The 20,913-nt window shown below is 40.9% G+C and overlaps 1 protein-coding gene and 1 long non-coding RNA gene across 4 annotated transcripts in view; one reads left to right on the top strand and one right to left on the bottom strand.

The window, feature by feature from the left end:
* LOC136840995 (uncharacterized) overlaps positions 1–20,913 on the top strand; it is a 585,109-nt gene that overhangs the window by 559,046 nt on the left and 5,150 nt on the right. The gene's annotated exons all lie outside the window — the stretch shown is intronic.
* Positions 9,750–20,913, bottom strand: part of AMPKalpha (AMP-activated protein kinase alpha subunit) — a 170,760-nt gene continuing 159,596 nt past the window's right edge. For 2 of the 3 annotated variants that reach the window (XM_067108014.1, XM_067108015.1), the window contains exon 15: positions 9,750–12,387. In XM_067108014.1, coding sequence (XP_066964115.1) covers positions 12,290–12,387 — 98 coding nt within the window. In that variant the 3' untranslated portion in view covers positions 9,750–12,289. The remainder of the gene's footprint in view (positions 12,388–20,913) is intronic. The other variant, XR_010853811.1, reaches the window with a different exon arrangement.

Below are 20,913 nucleotides of genomic sequence, written 5' to 3'. Positions count from 1 at the left end.
TTGCTTCTAGTTAGCGTAAATGTATCTCTAGATATATACTTTATTTATATGGGGCAAAGTTATTTTTCATTATACGAAGTGTTTTTAAGTCGAAATATAGCTAAAATACGTCTCGTTGTGAAATTATTTTATCTATTATTTTCGTTAGTAGATGACAATGGCCGTTTGGGGGCGTTTGCTTTGTGTAAAAAAAATTCAAGATTCCGTTTGCTATTTTCACTTGATTTCATCATAAGACGAGCTTTACGTATTTATCGTTTATCGACATAAAAATGACAGTAACATACTCTTTCATACCCAGTAGTTTTGATTAAAATACTTTCTCTCCAATTTTAATTACAATCGAGTTTCATCCATGTTGCCAGTGCATGATAATTTACAGTATAGTCATTAGCAGCTTGAACATTGTTTTTTCAGCTTCAGCTACAACTTGCGGCTTAAATTTAGCGTATATTTCCTTGCCGATCTTTTATCCATACCGAATAAGGGTATAATGTAAAAATATATCAGTCCTATTCTACTTAATGTCATTTGTGCCGTAACGTATGGTAATTGTTTATTACCGCACGATGGTTGAAATAGCAGGTAAACGGCTTATTATCCCGTAAAGTCCCTGCTAAGCGAGTCTTCTATGATGGCAACCCGTTTTCTATGCCGCTCCTAGGATAACGGGTCATGCAGGATCAGCCATACCCAATCATTTAAACTGATCTATGTGACTTTACAAATACTCCCCCCCACCAAAGACGTGGGTAACGTCTGATTAATCCACGTATCTGCTATGGACGGGTCGCCGTTGGCCCTGGGGGCGGTTCTCAGCCCGAGGAGGACCCACAGCAGCTGGTATTTCCAATCCTCAGCAGTGCAGCGGGCCATGAGGGATGCTTTCAGGGACCTGTGGAACCTCTCCACCAAGCCGTTGGCTGCAGGGTTGTAAGCGGTGGTGGTGTGGTGAGATGTTCCCAGCAGGCGCGCCAGGGCGGACCACAACTCGGATAGAAAGGCAGGGCCCCTGTCGGTGGTTATGTGGTCCGGGATGCCGAACCGGCTGATCCAGCTGGAGAGGAGGGCCTCTTCCCTCCACATGGTGCAGAAACCGGATGGCTCCTGGAGACCCTGCGGCGACTACAAGCAGCTCAACCTCACAACTGAACCCAACCATTAACCCCTGCCGAACATGCAGGACCTCACAGCCTCCTTCCACGGGCCAAAATATTTTCTAAGCTGGATCTTTTAAAATCTTACTTTCAGGTACCAGTCGCTCCAGAGGATATCCCAAAAACCGCCATCATCACGCCCTTCGGGTCCTACGTCTTCGCCTTCTCCACCTTTGGCCTGAGGAACGTGGGGGCGGTCTTGCAGTGGCTGATGGACAGCATCCTGGGGGACCTGAAGTTCTGCATCTGCTACGTGGATGATATCCTTATATTTTCCAGGTCCCATAAAGAGCACCAGAGGCACATCCGGGCGGTCCTGCAGCGCCTGCAGAGAACGGCCTCGTCGTCAGATTTGACAAGTGCACCTTCGGCATAGAGAAAGCTGACTTCCTGGACTACGAGATATCCTCGGATGGCGTCCGCCCACTCACATCAAAGGGCGCAGCCGTCACCAGGTTCCCCGTCCCCACCTCCGTCAAGGCCATCCAGGAGTTCCCCGGGATAGTAAATTACTACAGGAGGTTCATCCCCGGGATCGCACACACCATGGCCCCCCTGACGGAAATCCTGAAGGGCCAACCGCCGAGGCAACCGCCTTGGCCCACCAGGACCCCAGCGCTCTCCTCCAACTGATGACGGACGCCAGTAGCATCGCCTGCGGAGCCGTCCTGGAGCAGATCGTCAACGGCGCCCCCCAGCCTATCGCCGCCTTCAGCAAAAAGTTCAACCTCGTGGAGGCCCGCTACAGCACCTTCGACAGGGAACTCTGCGCAGTGTACAGGGCGGTCCGACACTTCAAATTCCTCCTGGAGGGTACACCCTTCACAATCTACACGGACCACCAGCCGCTGGTCCACTCCTTCACCAAGCAGGGGGACACATGGTCTTCGAGGCAGCAGCGACACCTCGCTGCTCAATCAAATACCTCCCTGGCAGGAAGAACCCTGTAGCAGACACCCTCTCCAGAATCGAGCTCAACGCAGTGCAGCTCGGGATCAACTACGAGGACCTCACCCGGGAACAGGCTGCTGACCCGGAGACTCCAGCCTGCCGCACAGCCATCACGTCCCTAAAGTGGCGGGACGTGGCCCTCGCCCCCGGGGGACCAAAACTCCTCTGCGATATCAGCATTGGCCAGCCTTGCCCCCTGGTGCCCGCCACTCGCTGCCGCCAGGTATTTGATGTCATCCACGGGCTGTCCCACCCCTCTGGCAGGATGACGGCCAAGCTGCTGATGGTCTGGCACGGAATGTGGAAGGACACGAGGACTTGGGCGAGACAGTGTCTTCGGTGCCAAACCAGCAAGATAGGTTGTCACACCTAGTCCAGGGTAGGCGAGTTTCCACAGCCGGGGCAGCATTTCGGCCACATATACATCGACGTCGTCGGCCCTCTTCCCCCGTCAGGCAGGCCAGATATCTCTTGACAATGGTTGACCGCTCAACCAGGTGGCCCAAAGCGACGCCCATGCAGGAGGCCACCGCCAGTGTATGCACCGAGGCCCTCCTCTCCAGCTGGATCAGCCGGTTCGGCGTCCCAGACCACATAACCACTGACAGGGGCCCTGCCTTCCTGTCCGAGTTGTGGTCCGCCCTGGCATGCCTGCTGGGAACATCTCACCAGACCACCACCGCTTACACCCCTGCAGCCAACGGCTTGGTGGAGAGGTTCCACAGGTCCCTGAAAGCGTCCCTCATGGCCCGCTGCACCGCTGAGGATTGGAAATACCAGCTGCCCAGGGCCAACAGCGACCCGTCCACAGCAGAGAAAATCTACGGGGAGCCCCTCGTAGTCCCAGGCGAACTGGTAACAGAGGACCGCCACAACCCGTCAGTCCAGAGGCTTCGCGACATAGTCGGCAAGTTTGCCCCCTGTAAGCGGACATACACCGACAGGTCAGTCGCCTTCACGCCTCCTGGCTTGTCCTCCACCACCCACGTCTTCGTCAGGGATGACGCCGTCTGCCCACCATTGACCAGGCCCTACAGGGGGCCCTTCCGCATGCTGGAGAGGAACAACAAGGCTTTCTGTCTCGCCCTTCATGGAAAAGACGACTGGGTGTCAGTCAGCCGCATCAAGCCCACCCTCCTGGAGGAGGAAACAGACGTCACCGCACCACACCCTCTGCCTGAGCAGTCGTCTCCGCAGCTGGGCCGCCACAGAAGGAGGTCACGGGACCGCCCCCGGAAACATCCGCCCAAACCCGCAGCCAGCCACTCCCACGCAGCAGAACCCCCTTCTCACTTTGCGTAGCCGCGCCACTCTTCAACGCCCTAGCAGATACGTGGATTAATCAGATGTTACCCGCGTCTTGGGGGGGGAGTATTTGTAAAGTCCCTGCTAAGCGGGTCTTCTGTGATGGCAACCCGTTTTCTATGCCGCTCCTAGGATAACGGGTCACGCGGGATCAGCCATACCCAATCATTTAAACTGATCTATGTAAATATTTACCTATTACTAGCTTGTATGACATGTTTCTTTTGTTCATGTATCAGAATGTCGTCAACTTCATTATTGTCCATTTTTGCAACTCAGAGTGTATATATTGTTAAATGTTATTGACCTTAGTTCACCCTGGTTCTCATTGTATTCCTCGGCGTGATGTCAGTCCGCCGCTATATAAACTGCCTGTGTCCTCAGTAAATCAGCAGTAACTTTCTCCTGCTTGTTTCTTTAGCACCTCTTAAAATCCGATTCAGTTATAAGCACAACAAAAGTTTCTTGGTTGGTTGTGTATGGCTGTACGCATTTACACAAGAGTATAGCATTATTAACAATACTTTTATCATTCTCTTTTACTTTTTTTAACTAGAAGATGGGATAAAGAGAGCGAGGAAAAGTTGTCTATTGTAATTTGGTCTCTCTGCCTGATTACTGCCTGATTAAAATATTTTACAAATAATATTGCTGTATCTGTATTAATTGCTACCCCATTGCAAAAAATGATTTAAGGTGAATAATCATAGCAGGCATTACCAAAGTATTTTAATAGTTTTATCACAAAAAGTGCATTTTTGAAAATGAGATGAAAATACAGTAATTAGTGAATATTTCTCAGTAAAAATTACCGCAAATGGGCAAATTTTCGCAATTAATGGGTAGATACATTCAAAGAGAAATCTGTGAATACGTGAGTTCGCTGGCGAATTGTGAGCATAAAATCCAGGGGTTTACTGTATACTGTATATGTATGTATATATATATATATATATATATATATATATATATATATATATATATATATATATATATATATATATATATATAATATATATATATATAATTATATAATTAATATATATATATATATATATATATATATATATATATATATATAATATATATATAATATATATATATATATATGACATTTTTATCACATGATTTACATCACACTACAAATATTGCTTAATATCAAATCACGCTATCCACGATGGAGAATTATCACGAAGGAATTTATAAGTGATAAATGGGCCACCTCGATTCTCAGCGAGTTCGGCAGCTACCACTTGGCTCAGTGGTGGCTCACCTATTCGGGAATTTCTCTAAGGACATATATACAATTTGCCTGTTTGTAGTATATTTTCATATATAAATATTAATATATATATATATATTTATATATATTTTCATGACTAGATCCACTTTTTGTGTCGAACCCATTAAAATTCTCAGTTCCAGCATTTTGAGACTTTTTGGTGTTTCTGAACATATCCAAAATTTGCCTGTTTATAGTATTTTCATAGAAATATTAAGGATTACTCTATTTTTATATAATTTTCATGATTTAAATGCACTTTTGTGATAAAGCTATTAAAATATTCAGGTATAAGCATTTTTAGAGGGTTTTGGTGTTTTAACTATCAAAATAGGCAGTTATAAGTGCTTTTATAGGGTTTTAAGTATTTGCAGATTTTAGCTATGGGGGCTATATATCCTGCAAATACCGGGGTTGACTATATAAATATATAATATATATATATATATATATATGAATGTACACCACTGTATAGCTTATTTTCTTAATGATTCAGTAAATTTGCCATTTGACTAGGGGATAAGGTATAGGCACAGTATAGGGAGTGACAGGAGATTTTTGGGAAGTGTTTCTGCTTTCCCCTACTTAACGAGATGCCTGGGAAATCATTGGGAAGGATAATGACTGTTCCCTTCTAGCTAAGCCCCCAACCTCAATTAAACATTTGTATTTTCAATTACTGGCGAAGATTTTCTATCATTAATCTGCAGGTAAACGCCCTCGGGACATCGCCTAAAGTCATGCCTGTGGCAAATTTTCCTGCCATAAAGAGGGCAAGACGACAGAAGTTGTCAGTTAGTCTGCTTGTGTCCACCGAAGGCTCTGTTCGTCTGAGGATCGAGCCACGAGCCAGCAGGCACTTATTTCCTATACACTTGGGGAACTTTGACCTTTGAACCAGATGTCGTCACGAGATAGTTGAGGTCTACCTCACCTGGAGAATCTTCTATCCAAGCTTCATAAGAAAGGAAAGTACAGTACGTCCTGTGATTCAAGAGTTAGTTCTAAGCCAGTGTAACTTTTCTCTTACTTGATATCTGTCTCTCACAATTCATAATTTAATTCAATCCCTGTTCCTTTGACTTTGCAATAGTGTATTTATCAGTGCCAGTGTGTGTGTCCCTTTCCAGAAGTGCATAGAGTAATGCCATTCCCTGCTCCTGTGCCTAGAGCCTCAGTCCCTGTGACTTCTCACTTTGCGATGACGACATCTGCTCCTGCTCCATCCCAGACTCTCTTGTTCAGGCTGTGGTAGACAGTCAACATCGTTTTCTGAGAGAGGTATGGACGTGTTTTCAAGAAGAAACAGCGTAGACCTTCCTCTCCATCATCGCCTTCTCCGTGTCCTTCGTCCTCATCGTCGTCTTTGCCTGTCCTGTCCTCCCCTGTCAGACGTTGGAGGATTAGGAACTTCGTCGCTGCTCCCCGCCCGAGGAATAATAGGACCATTTCTGTTTCTCTGTTGTCTTCCGACCACATGCATGGCTCTCTTGCTTGCAAACATGTTCCTGGTGCTGATGTGTCATGTCTGTCCATCTCTCTACCCCAAAGAGGTCTTTCCAAGAAAAAGACTACGGTGGTTTCACCTTTCCCTGATCGTCTTTCGAAGGAAAGATGACAAGGCTCCTAGCAAGAAATCCTGGGTGGAGGAATTATCTAGGGTACTGCCCCTTCCCTCTGGGTCCTGCAGTCCCCCCCTTGCACGCCCAGAATTCGACACGTCCGTGTGGTCCTTGTCACCTCATCGATCTCCTTTTTCTCGTTTGCCTGCAAGGGACGTGGCATCGCGTTCGAGTTCTCATGTCTGTTCTGTAAGACTATGTTGTTCCAGGAGTCTGGCCAGTTCCCGTCCTAATAAACGTCCATCTTACCATCGCTCTCATTCATACTCTCCCAAGAGGGTTCGTGACCATGGCCCTGATTCACAGACATGTTGATAGACATGTCTGTGAAGACAGAAATGTCCGTGCAATTACACCAGATAGGTCGGCTTGCAGACTCGCTCATCATCGTCTCATCGTTGTTCTCTATCGCGATCCCCTAGGAGAGACTGTGACCGCCGTTCAGATTCGGTTGGCCATGAACGTGATATTAGCCCTTCTAGGCCACGAAATGATACACGTCTCTCATATGAGAATAGGAAATCTGCATCTCGCCCCTGTGAACGAGACACATCTCAGGTTAAGCTTCCCTTGTCATTAAAAGGCTTTCTAGCCCCCAGAAGAGTGTTAGGGCTGGGTAGGGCTTATGCTCCAGTTTTAAACCCTTCAGATCCAATAGAAAGAACAGACAGGGATCCCCATGGCCAGGAGGCAGATTTGGAGAATCTGTATTTTATCACTACTTGTGCTGAGGTTATTGAACTAATTTGTCAGTTCAATAATCTGTCTAATGAAGCTGTGACAATTTCTTCGATTGTCCCTACAGTTATTGAAGCCTTGCTTGGACCTAAAAAGGACTCTTAAGACATCTATTGAGTTGCCATGCAGATTCCGTCCTGATTCATGTGAAATCCCTAATCTCGGGTCGGCATAATTCTCTTCAGTCCAGCAGGTCATTCAAACTTTTTTCTCCCCCACTTCCTCGCCATGAAAGGTTTTATGCAACCCCTAATATAGCTCTACAATCTAGACATGTCAATCCAGATTTGGTTCGTTTAGAACCAGGGCTGACTTTGATCAAGTTAAGGCAGAACGTCCTCCCCTCACCCCTCAGGAAGCAGCCACTTTGGAGTCAGCTGCCTCTTCTGCTTTCCAGACTGTCTCTGGCTCGATTTGTGGCCGACAGCAGTGGCAAAAATTTCCTAATTTCCTCTACTGCAGTGGGTGATATGGAAGATAGTGCCCTTATATCAGGCTGTTACAGTCTGGTGCTAAGGACATCTTGTACCTTACTCACCTAAATGCCAACCTTTGGGCCAATCTGTTACTAAAGAGAAGAGTCGCAGCCCTCGCCAAAGTAGAACATATAATCCAAAAGGGTCCACATTACACAATATGCAATGATAGCTCTAAGTCAGTATGGAGTGGGATATGCTGCAGTGTCCCAGGTCAAAACATGTCGGCTCTCTCTACCAGATAATGCCTCAGTACTTACAGCTGAGTTATGTGCAGTAACATCAGCCATAAAAATACTTAAAAGAAGCCTCATTTAATAATTTTGTGATTTATAGCGACTCCAGAAGCCCTGCAGAAGCCATTCAAAGTTACAATCCAAAAATAATATTGTGCAACAAATTAAGTTTCAACTCCACAAGTTGTGTAATAATGGAAAAAATATTGAATTATGTTGGATCCCTGCCCTTGTAGGGATTAAAGGCAATGAAGAGGCTGATGAAGCAGCTAAAGAAGCAGTCCACATGACAAGAGCATATGTAAACATCCATATTAGTGACTATACAAGATATATAAGAACAATCATCATTGTAAATAAATGGCAAAATATATGGAATGCAGAACCCGAAAATAATAAATTGAGACAGATAAAATCCTGTGCTAGAAAATGGAGTTCACCATAACAGAGAGACAGACATGCGCGAGTAATTGTGACTTGTCTCTGAATAGACCATACTCGTCTAACACACAGACACTTATTGAGCAGCCCAAGTAGCCTTGCTCCCGAGTGCTCAGAATGCAAGGTTATAATAACGGTAAGACATTTGTTGTTTGAGTGTCCAAAGTATGACCAACAGCAACTGTCAACTTGTGGAAATAAATCAATGAAGAAAATTTTGTCAGAATCTTCTGCATTTTCAGTTGTTCCGATTTTGATGTTCATAAAGATATGTAATTTAATCGATAAAATATAAATACAGTATAAGTAAAAGATGAAAATACGAAAATTCTTGGGTTATTTGGGTCATTTAATGAATTTTAAAAACAACATTTTAAAATATTACTTATTCCGATTTTATTTTTGTTTGGATGCGTGAGTAAATGTATTTATTGTGTGTATGTGTTCCAGTGTGGAAGTGTGGGGCTTTGTGCAGTTTTTAGTTTAATTTTCAATCATTCGTCATCACACCGAATGAACTTTTTGGTTCTAGAGCTTTGCCTCAGGCCTAGACCTGGTATTTTATTGTAATCTTTTGGGCCAGCCCTATTAAGCTGAAAGTCAGCTCAGTGGTCTGGTTAAACTACTTTAATAATAATAATAATAAGTTGTGTAGCTCATCCAGTGCCCTTAGCAGGACAGTTTGTATCTTACCTAAGATGATGCCATGAAAATGAGAATGATTAAGATGACTGGTCTTTTTCCTTTTCCCTTTCCCCTTTCTTCTCTACCAGCCAGCAGTGAGAAGATTGATCCATCTTACACTGGAACTGGTTGGATACAGACGAGTGAGTGGTTTTGCTCTGAGTATATTGTATTTGACACAAATGTAACATTTCAGTAGCAAGTCCATCCTCTCTCTACCAAGGAGAGAGGGGAATGATATCAAACAAGGCTGGTGGCTATCATGGTTTGTTATCTGAACAGATATAGATCTTTAACTTCCAACTATGCAGTGAACCTTCACATTGTATATAAGCCCAGTAGTCTGACTGTTTGATATTCATTTAACAAACAAGTCCAGAGGCTTGCATCTCCTTCCTTTGCTTTCAGTTATCCAGGAAGAGAGACCAGGTGTGCTGAACCTTCAGTCAGTTCAAGACTCTTTACTCCCACCAAAAGTGAGTCTATCCTTACATTAAGACCCAGGTTTGTTCCGCATACGAACAATTTACAAATTTTAATTAATTTGTATTTTTCTTAGCTAACAAAGCAGTCTTAATGTATACTGCCCACCTCTAGCCACCCATTATTCCTGGGCTGGAAGAAACTGAATACACCACGGGGTTAGAAGAGGTTGGCGGTTGCCTCCTCACTCATTCCGATGTCTGATCCCCCCCATGCCACCAGTTCCTTGCATCACAATTTTAATTGCTTTTTACTGTTTTCAAGCTGGCACTACAAGATTTATCCTTTTGCTAAGACTGCATGTTTGTTAACTATACAAAATACAAATTAATTAAAAATTTGTCATTTTATGGAGGGAAAAAGAAACACTGTACTGGGTTTGGGAAGCTTTAATAAATCAGAAGCTGTTAACAGATATTCAGAATCATCACTTATTTGAGAATATGACCACAGAATAGTACTAATATACATACAAATTAACTTTGATAATTCAGATTCCTTGCTGAATCTACTTCTCATTCCCCAGTTGTCTTGACTATAGAGACAATCTGCCTCATGTTAATATAAAAACTGCATCATATTTAAAGTATTCATGTACACTTATGATATTTTTTGCAGTGACTGCACTGTTTCGAAGTAGACAATGTTCAGGTCGATTTAAAATACTGTATCTGAAGAGATCATACTGTAGAATGTGAGGGTGAAAAATGACTTGAGGCTGTATTTTAATTAATAATATTCAAAATGCAATGAATCTTAATTATTTATGAAGAATTATACTGAAAATATTGTAAATATTGACCTGATCCCTGGGTATGTTAAATAAAGCTGCATCCAAATGATCGAGCTTTGTTCGACAAACTTTGTCCGATGTGACGTCAGAAGCGGAGAAACAGCGTCAAAGTCAGAAGTTTGCCCCGCTTCTGATGTCACACCAGACAAAGCTCGTCGAACAAAGCTCGATCGTGTGGATGCAGCCCAAGGTATGTTAATGGGGTAACGTTTGATTCATCCTAGGAAAAAATTCAACTTGTTATTTATGAGGTTTGTGTAAAAATTTGGCTTTTACTCTACCAATGCCCCTTTTACCATATACTTTTTTTTTGTAGTTAAAATTTGGTTGTTACTCTACTAATGTCCCTGTTTCCTTACTTTTTCCTTTTTTTCCTGCAGTTAAAATTTGGTTTTTACTTTACCATTTTCTTTAGTTAAAATTTGGTTTTTACTTTAACAACGTCCGTGTTACCATTTACCTTTTTCTGTTTTTCTGCAGTTTAAAAACCAAATTTTACTCTACCAATGTCCCCTATACCATATACTGTTTACTGTACTTTTTTTTTACTGTAGCAGTTAAAATTTGGTTTTTGCTCTACCAATGTCCCCTTTACCATATACTTTTCTTCTTTTTCCTGCACTCCCTTGCTTTCTCATGAGAAAAATTAAAATGTTAGTATTAGGCATTTTAGGAATGTTCGTTGAATTGTGTTGGTAAATTTGTTGATATACCTTGCTCCACTGTCATAATTACATAATTATTTCAAATCTGACAAATTTAAGATACTTTACAGCAGTTTTATTTAGTAGAGTTAAATAATAATATATAATGTATTTATAATTTTTTTATTTACATATTGTGGGATATACATGCAATGTAGGTATTTGTACAGTAGTTACAGATGCACATCACTGTATTGTAATATATTTACAGAACATTGTTTATTAGGGTATATGTTAATTGGGAAATGACAGCTGGAAAGAAGAAAAATAACTGTATTACAGTTAAGTAACAAAATATTGCACAAGGTGCATATATTTACATTAAAAAAGGGCAGAGGAAGCAAAGAAAATCATAAATTCTCACCATACATTCTGTAAAATTAATTTACATCTACATGACAGAAATCTGTGGGGGACTTAAATAAACAACTTTAATTTTCTAAAGTAGGAAAGATTTTATGTATCTGTTAGCACTGCCACTTAGAACCCAAGGCAAAAAATATGTAAAGTATAAAGGATCTCTTGCAGACCAATAGAGTTTAAAGGGCTACAAAATTCACTTAAGGCGACACTTTTCAACATGAGTTGGGGGGAATTCAGTACATGAAAAATACTGACATTTTAAGATAAAAATACTTTTAAGATATATTCACTTTATCATGCATTAAGATAATGCAGTTTTTTAATTTTTGTAAAATTTTCATATTTTAAAAATTTGTCACATTTTTTGGTACTTTAAAATTCAAATTGAGATCTGTTTCTGTCATTACTAGTTCCTCACAAGAGTTGTGGGGAGATTCTGTGTTCTCTTTTTGTGTGTTTCATAATTGTGTGTTCACATAATTTCTCATTTTTGCAAGAACCACCATATCATTAAAATTAGGAGCAAGAAATTTTCTGAAATTTACGCATATTATTCACAAAGTGCAAAATTGTGTTGCCAAACATTAATACCATTATTTTTCATTTTTGTTAGTTCACAACACAAGTTAAAAAGGATTTTCATGAGTTCCACTTATTAAAAGAAACAATTTAATTTGCATTTGTAGTAATAGACTATAGTAATTATATAAAGGATAACAGGTGGAGTTAAGCAGATAAATGGCACTTAGGATAAAACCCCCATAAAATAGGTTTAATATGTATACTTCCTGAAATACAAGACCAGCTCCACTATACAATAAAGCACTTACACAGTATATCACAAGATATAATAATTACAAAAATTTGTTATAATTAGTCTATCACATTATATAGTTGATATAACTAAACAAGGCTTGCCTTCAAAGGCAAAAGCCAAGGTGAATGAAAAGAAATTATTGCTAATACAGATGTATTGCTGAAGCCATTTGAAGAAGTAAAAAATCAAAGCTTAGATATGTATGAACACTATTTGCCCATATACTGTACAAAAAATTTAACGCGCTAGTTCTGTAATTAGAGCTGCACACATTTCAAAGAATTCCATTACATGGTGACTTGTGGTAACAAGACCTTCTTCCTCAGCTGGAGTACCTGGAAAATTAAAAAAAAAAAAAAAGTGGTGTTAAAAGTTTTATGACACATGGCTTACTAATATTTCCCCTAACTAATGCTTATCTCTAAAGTCCTGAACCCACTAACTCTGCATTTGTTAGAAGTCAGTCTCTTTTTCTTTCTATTTTGACAGATTTTTTAAAACGTGGCAGGTCTCCCGGTAGCACACAATTATCATTCTCTCTCTCTCTCTCTCTCTCTCTCTCTCTCTCTCTCTCTCTCTCTCTCTCTCTCTCTCTCTCTCTCTCTCTCTCTCTCTCTCTCGTCTTGAAAGAAAAGAAAGCTGCTGCATGATAATGCAGGCATGGAAAGGAATTACCAAAAACATCATGGAGCTAAAAATATCAGAAAAGAGCAAGCAGAGGTAGATTAACCCTTAAACGCCTACTGGGCGTATCATCGTCGACTAAAATTGTCTGTTGGGTGCCAAGTGGGCGTACTGTCGTCGACTACAAAAAATTTCAACCGGTCAACTTTATTTCGACCCGAAATGGTCGAAAAAGCAATTGTAAGCTAAAACTCTTACATTCTAGTAATATTCAATCATTTACCTTCATTTTGCAACAAATTGGAAGTCTCTAGCACAATATTTTGATTTATGGTGAATTTTTGAAAAAACTTTTCTTCGCCAGCGCTGTAACTTCGGCGAAAATTTCAGAAATTCTTTTGTCATTTTGTCGTAATTTTGCACTGTTCTATATTAGCCGTTACATAAAGTTTTATATATGAAAATGTGCGCAATTTCATGTACAATACAACAGAAAATAACTCATGGTTGTAGCTTTTATCAGTTTTGAAATATTTTCATATAAATCACAATAACTGCCAAAATTTCAACCTTCGGTCAACTTTGACTCGACCGAAATGGTCAAAAAACACAATTGTAAGCTAAAACTCTTACATTCTAGTAATATTCAATCATTTACCTTCATTTTGCAACCAATTGGAAGTCTCTAGCACAATATTTCGATTTATGGTGAATTTCTGAAAAAAACATTTGTTTACGTCAGCGCGTTACAAATTCATGCATCATTTTGTGATAATATTTTCTCTGTGTTGCTTTGATCGTTTTACAATTTGTTATATACCAAAATCATTGCAATTTAGTGTACAATACAACTAAAAAAATTAACTCATTAGCTTTAACCGTTGTGCTTACAGTGTGATTTGTATACAATTATATAAGGTTTTTTTAGCTGTCATATATTCAATATTTATATATGATGATATTTTTTCATTTCTGATGTTTGCATACTAAACTTCAGGCAATGACAAACAAACAAAAAGAGCCAAAAATGAACTCTTAATCTTAAAAACTAAAGCGTACTGTGATTTTTTAAAAAAACTTTTTTTCGCTTTGGCGCTAACTCACCGAACGCCGCCGGCATACGGGAGACGTTTTTGTAAATAGAGGCTCGGCGTTTAAGGGTTAATAGTGCCCAAAACTAAACCCGGAAAACTAAGAAAATCACATAGGACATATTAATCTACCACGCACCACCATCGATAATGCAGTGTCTATTCAATGCGTTACCAGCTCATCTGAGGAACTTATCAGGAGTGAGTGTAGATGTGTTTAAGAATAAGCTCGACAGATATCTAAGATGCATCCCAGACCATCCAAGATTGGAAGATGCATTAGCAATTCTCTGGTAGACATCAGAGGTGCCTCACACTGAAGGGATTGGAAGATGCATTAGCAATTCTCTGGTAGACATCAGAGGTGCCTCACACTGAAGGACCTGGGGCAACCTGAACGAACTGTAAGGTAAGGTCGGTCTCTCTCTCTCTCTCTCTCTCTCTCTCTCTCTCTCTCTCTCTCTCTCTCTCTCTCTCTCTCTCTCTCTCTCTCTCTCTCTCTCTCTCCAGCACATACCATTTCTGAAAGGATGTCTGTCAAAAACGTTTGGCACAGCTTACAATGACCAAGTTTCTGACATGTGAAGCTGAAGCCCAATTTATGTTAACCTAAATTGCTGAGATTTCTGAATGTCATTTGTGTACCAACAACCTTTGAATTTTTCCTTACTTTTCCACTTCAATGGAAAGAAATGCTCCACAGGTGAAATATGGCATCGACCTGCCAAGGTGCTGTACTTGACAATTTGCAATTTTTTTCCTGTAGAATTTAGTGAATAGGTTCATGAGGGAAAGAATCTCTTCTGATGCAGAGACCAGCAAGTGATCTCTGTTAATGTATTTTGTACCAAGATGCTGTGTCAACAGTGTGATAACACACAATAAAATGGAAAAATTGTTGGACCTCTGCCTAAAATAATTGGGTTTCTTAAACAGTTTAAATTGCAGTCACATTGTTATATGTCATGGTGACTTAGGTCTGATCCATGAGTTCCAGGTGTTTATGTGAAGGTACGACAGTTTACTGACAAATATCTGAAAACTGAAGGATACACAGTTCCTTCCAATGAAAAATCACAGAATCCAGGTGATGAATTGCACCAAAGGTAGCCCAATGAACTACTGCACTACAACTTGAAGCATTTATTGCCAAGCCACCTTGGAACAACTTGAAAGATCAATCAGTATTGAAATGAGGGTTCTAAAAAGTCTTAAATGGTTGAACTTTACCTGGAAGATCCAGATGAATGGAAGCACTTTTACACCTAGTTTATACAACTAATAATCCTGCATGACCTAAAAACTCTGCAAGCATTAACTCTCTCAGAAGCCAAAACCAGACCATCATACCTTAGGTGCGTATGCGCATCACAGCTATAAGTAGACTAGCTTTCAAGAACTTCACCAGCAACCTACAGCCTACTTTGACCCCTGTTCCTCCAATTGTTTCTTAGCCATTGTGATGTTCACACGTGCTGTCATACGCTCTGTGTATTGTAGATTCTTGCTTATTTGTTACATTATTGGACTTTAGTTCAGGGGAAGTCAAGTGGGAAAAAGATAATGTATTTAGTGACAAAGTCAAGTGGGAAAAAGATAATGTATTTAGTGACAAACTGTTGTTTATTACTTCTGTGACTTATCTCTCTCTGGCGGAGAGAACATAGTTTTATCAGTGTGTTTTGATCACAAGTGGCTGGGGGCTGTTTATGTATCTCTGTGTTGGGCAGTGCTGCCTTCAGGTTTATGTAGAAATGTACAGTTTCTTAGTTTCCTCCCGATATAGCGTAGTGTTGATTCTGTTCTGTGAGGCAGAAAAACTTTTTTTTTTTTTTCCCTTTCAAATGTTTGAAATTTCTGAGTGTGTAAACAAGTCGGTGTATTTTTCAGATTTCTGATTTTACCCATGCCATGAAAGAAAACAAAACCCGTTTCTCATTGGTGCATGGGAATCACGAGAAAAGGGAAGGCTTGTGGAAAGTTCTTGTCACCAGTTTCCATCAACCAGTATTCAGTGTGTTTTAAGTGTGTAGAGGACAAGAATGTTCTCCAGCATTAGCTTGTAGTGAATGCGAAGCATGTCCAGCTTCTCTCAATGGTTTTCAAAAAGAGGGGGGAGAAGAAATCTACGTCAACTCCCAGGAAGGTGACTCTCCATTACCTCCCTTAGAGACAGACAGCTCGGAGAGAAAAGTCAGCTGGTGCCTCACAGATCCAGGCACCGAGCAGGCACTCTCCATCCCACGCAGTCTGTAGACACCTCCCGCTCATGCTCTAGAAGTGTGACGCCTCCCTCAGAGATAGATGTCATGAAAAGATGAGCCATCCGGCACCTCGAAGATCCAGCACCAGGCTGGCACTCCACGTCCCACACAGTCTGACATTCCCTGTCCCACTTGCTCTGGCACTCCTCATGCCACCAACGAGGACTTGTATCGGAACAGTGACTCCAGGAAACATAACATGAAGCCAGACATTACAGGCACAGGTTCCATCACCGTTCACGGAGTTGGGACACGGATGAGGAACTGGGAGTACAACCACTACAGGATAGCAGGCCCTTGTCACGGGAATAGTCTCGTACATGGCCATGGTCCCATTCACGGGGCAACTGTGATAGGTCTCAGTCTCATGCCCTCTTTTACCATTCATCACAGCCTGCAGACAGTAGAAGGCATCGTGTATCACCTGGCACTCCCTAACCAAGACACTTGGTCACCGGAACAGAGGGGTGATTGGAAAAGACTCAGACCGTCGAGATGTTTATGTCCATTGGACTTAGCCACAAGAAGAAAAGAAGTTTGTCAATCTTATCTATACTCATATAATACAGAAAATTTTTAAATACCTGGCACCTGAGAGAGAGAGGTAACTGAGGATTTTGTTGACTCTCTCTTTAATGGAACAGGTAGCTGATACCGCTCCAAAAGTCAAGCAGTCCATCTGCCTCCCATTAACCAAGAAGGTGAAGTCTGCAATAAAGGAAGTAGATATTCAAATAGCAGAAGAAGGTTCCTTGGCTGCCTCAAGGTCTCAGAAACTACTGCCTCCTCCTTTTGACACGACAAGCAAAAAAACCCAGCCTCTCTTCCCAGGATACTGAATGGGACACTATCCTGGTTGTCTGGAAACAAATCATTGGACTTCTTACATCAAATAGGCTCGATATTCACCAGTGCAGAGATGGTGAATTTTAGGACATTGAGAGCTGCCTCTTGGCTTGACAACTGTCAAGGGCCATTGTTAAAACTTAATTGAAAGGACAGTATCCAAAGATTCATGGTTGGTAATGAAGGACTTTTTCCCTCCGTTTAAAGTCCTCAAGTACATGACAAAAAATATAGTGTATTTGTGGGTAAATGTTCTGTTGAAATGGGGAGAATCTCTCCTCTCTGTAGCACAAAAGCAAATATCATCAGATGGTCTAATCAGATAAAAAGTGCTTTGCCAAATATGTCTGGGGATTTTGTTCAAGAACATCTGGATCAGGCAATTGCAGACAGGAGAGAACATGCAAAATACATTATACTGTTGTCCTCTGCTCTGTTAGACTAGCCCCAAGAAGACAGTTCTACAGTTCCAGCAACCAGGGTAGACAAAAGAGAGTTAAATTAGGTTAGGTTAGGCAGCCAGATCCAGAGGGTAACAAACAGGTTATTTATCTCCCATGGTCTGAGGACGTTGGTAGCTCCAAAGTGGCCTCAAGCAGAGTGGTACACAGATCTTCTCCACTTGCTAGTAGACATTCCAAGATGTCTGTCTCTGACTCCAAATCTGTTGAGACTAGCACAGCGGCTGAGTACATCGAACAGTAGCTCAACATCATGGGAACTTTCAGATATGATGAAACCACTTTAAAAAGTGGTTGTTTCCCCAGAATCCTGAAACCACCAAAAAGGAATGTAACCAAAGTTCTGGCTTCTTTGGCAAAGTCTCCCTATGAACCCATCAAGACTGCTTCGTACCAACTCTTGACTTAAAAACAGTGTTCCTCCTAGCACTGGCATCGGCAAAGAGGGTAGGAGAAATTCAAGTCCTTTCGTATGATGTCACTCATACCTGTGGCTGGATGTACAGTAATTGGCATTTACTTTCCTCCTGGACTTCACAGCAACGACACAAAACCCCTCTACACATGACCCAAGGTTTGATGATTTTTCCATTCCCTCTCTCAAGGAATTTGTGGGTAATGAACTCGAAGAAATGTTACTACGCACAGTCAGAGCTTTGAAAGCCTACCTGAACGTACAGCTGCCCTCAGACCAGCCAAACGTAGATAAGTAGAGGCCAGACTAAGAAGGAAATATCAAAGAACATGATCCTTCTGGCTGAGAGGGGTGATAAGAAAAGCCTATGGTTCGGAAGGAAGTGCAAATCCCATCCCGACCAGTGTCAAGGCACAAGACATCAGAAGTATAGGTCCTACAGTAGCCTTCATGAAAAACTACTCTGTGAAACAAGTCCTGCCTGCCAGGGTTTGGAAGAGAAACTACCTTTACATCTTTCTACTTACATGAAACGCATAAATCCTTAGACACCTTCACCTTGGGTCTGGCGGTAGCAACACAGCAAGTGGTGTGAGACAAAGAGCAGTCCCATAGCTCTGTTAGAGGATGTAGAACTGGAGCTATAGTTCCATCACACCACACAGATGTCACAATGGAAGTCCAGAAAATCAAGTGCGAGTATTGCTCATAAAACTTTTGCTTTTGACAGATTTTGACTTCTTCCTACTGTACATAATTTTGGAGAGATAGTCCTGTCTCCTGTTGTATGATGTTGTGGGCTTGTATGTTAGGAAAATACAAATCTGTTTTGTTATTTTTACACTATGTTAAGGGACCTCTAAATGACATGGTTTGTTGTATACACTTCTCCAACCTGAAGCCAAAATGAAAAACATTTTTGTAAGCCTCAAAATGACATACAGGTGCATTGCTTGCCTTGCTAAATGGACTTTTTACACTAACAAAGGAACTCTAAATGACATGGATTGTTGTACACACTTCTGCAACCTACAGCCAAACTGAAAAACATTTTCATACAGGAGACACTACGAAAAAGATTTGCTATCAGTACTCTTACCATGAACATTTCATAACTAATTCATTAAGAAAAAATATTCACACTGAATACATCAATAAGGCTAAGCAAACTTCGTCTGCAGGAGAGTAAGTCATCCATGAGAAGGATATGGAGATTGCATGTTAATCAGTCAACTCAGCAGATGCACCAAGAAGAATTTGTTTACATATAAGAAGCACCAGTGAAAGGAAATTAAAATACCATCTGGTGAAGAAGGATATTATGTTACATAAACTCCCACAAAAAAGCATTATATCTGATAGAGTCAAGGAGATAAAGAGATGGTTGTTGAATTAACATTTTTTTCAGTCTGCAGCTGAAAATTTTTGTAAAGGAAACAGTGGCAGTTGCCTCTCCAGCCTATAGACTCCTTGCCAAGATAAACAGAAAAAACATGAAAATGACCGATTGCCTCACCAGTTAGCAGCTTCACTGCTACACCTCTCCAGTCTGCAGCTGAACTCTTAGCCAAGATAAATCTTAACAAATTGCTATTGTCTCTTATAGTCCGCAGCTGAGCCTCCTTGTTTGAATTGCCTCTATACTGCTCCTCCAGTCTGTATAGCAGAACTCTTAGCCAAGATAAATCTTAACAAACTGCTATTGCCTCTACAGTCTGCAGCTGAAGGCTCTTTGCCAAGATAGAAGCCTTAATTGCCATTACCTCTTTTTCCTCTCCAGTCAGCTTCTGAACTCCTTGCCAAGATTAGCAACTCAAAAAGAAATCAAGCTCTCAAAAACTGAAAGTAAGTTTTTGTCATGAAGGCTCAAAACTGAAAAATTTTGTCAACAGCAAACGATCCAGCTAAAGCATAAGGAGATAACATGTTGACTAAACTCCTCTAGTCCACACTTTCCATTAGAAGATGTAAAATAATTTTAACAGTAAAATACCCCAGGAGAGCTTCTCTATACAGTGTAGTCTACAGTCGATCCCCATAAAAAGTGATGACTGAGAGCAGCAAATTACAAATGACACAGGTAAGAAGGTTATGGAGGTAGCTATTCAATAAAACTGCTCTCTCATCTTCAGAACACCAGTTGATTTAAACTAATCTGTTGTCTTCCAAATAATTGACCCAGCTAAGAAGGATATGCAGATGGGTGCTGAAATAACAACAAATGGTTTAAACTTAAAGAGTTTTTGTCTTCAGAATAATCATTGATCCAGCTAATGGGTGTTGAAAAAAGCCTCCTCAATCTGCAGCTAACCTTTAACCAAAAATCTGAATGAAATTACCCCAATAAGGTTTTTCTCAACAAGCGGAAGACTGATAAGCAAACTCCTCTTTCTGCAAAACGATAATGGTCCTACCAAGGTTAATGGATACCATATAATAATAACAGCTACTAAATAACTTTGAAGCAATGATTCCATAAACGACATGCAGATTCATGATGAAAAATGTTTCCTCTGTCTGCAGCACACAAATATGTTAAGAGAATGTCTCCTACAGGAATCACAGAAGAAAAGATAAATAAAATTAATTTCTCTAGAGGAATTATCAAAAAAAACTTCTCAACAATCCAAAGATAAAAACTATGAAACGCTAACATGCACAACACAACAAATGATCCAGCTAGAAATGATACAAGGAGCTGCTGAATAAATTCTTCTCATCTTCAGAACAACTCTTAAACAAGACAAGAAGTATGACTAGAAATGGATATAGTCTTCAAAGCAGCAAATGATCCACCCAAAAGGATTTGGAGATTACATAGAGATAATTGTTGAACAAACTTTTCTCATCTTTGCACCAGTCAAGGAAGTATGTTTTAAACTCTTACTCTCCAGCATGCCACTGATGTCATGCCAAGACGAAAAATAATCCTCTCTCGTCAACAACACAGCTAGTGATCCAGGGCAAAAAAATAAGAGATGGTTACTGATGACCAATCCACTCTGCTGCTAGTTCCCTTGCAAGATATTATTCTTGTGAACGAAGCATATTAGTAGGACAGGAAGGCTTATTCACTTGCAATGACAAAAATTTTACAAAGGAAATGGTAAAGATTGCTATGGAATCTCCAACTTGAAGTTAAATTACTTGCAAATATAAG

Source organism: Macrobrachium rosenbergii, chromosome 8 (genome assembly GCF_040412425.1).
Source record: "Macrobrachium rosenbergii isolate ZJJX-2024 chromosome 8, ASM4041242v1, whole genome shotgun sequence".
Classification (NCBI taxonomy): domain Eukaryota; kingdom Metazoa; phylum Arthropoda; class Malacostraca; order Decapoda; family Palaemonidae; genus Macrobrachium; species Macrobrachium rosenbergii.
Note: the sequence above shows the minus strand (reverse complement) of the source record. Positions and strands in the feature narration are given on the sequence as shown.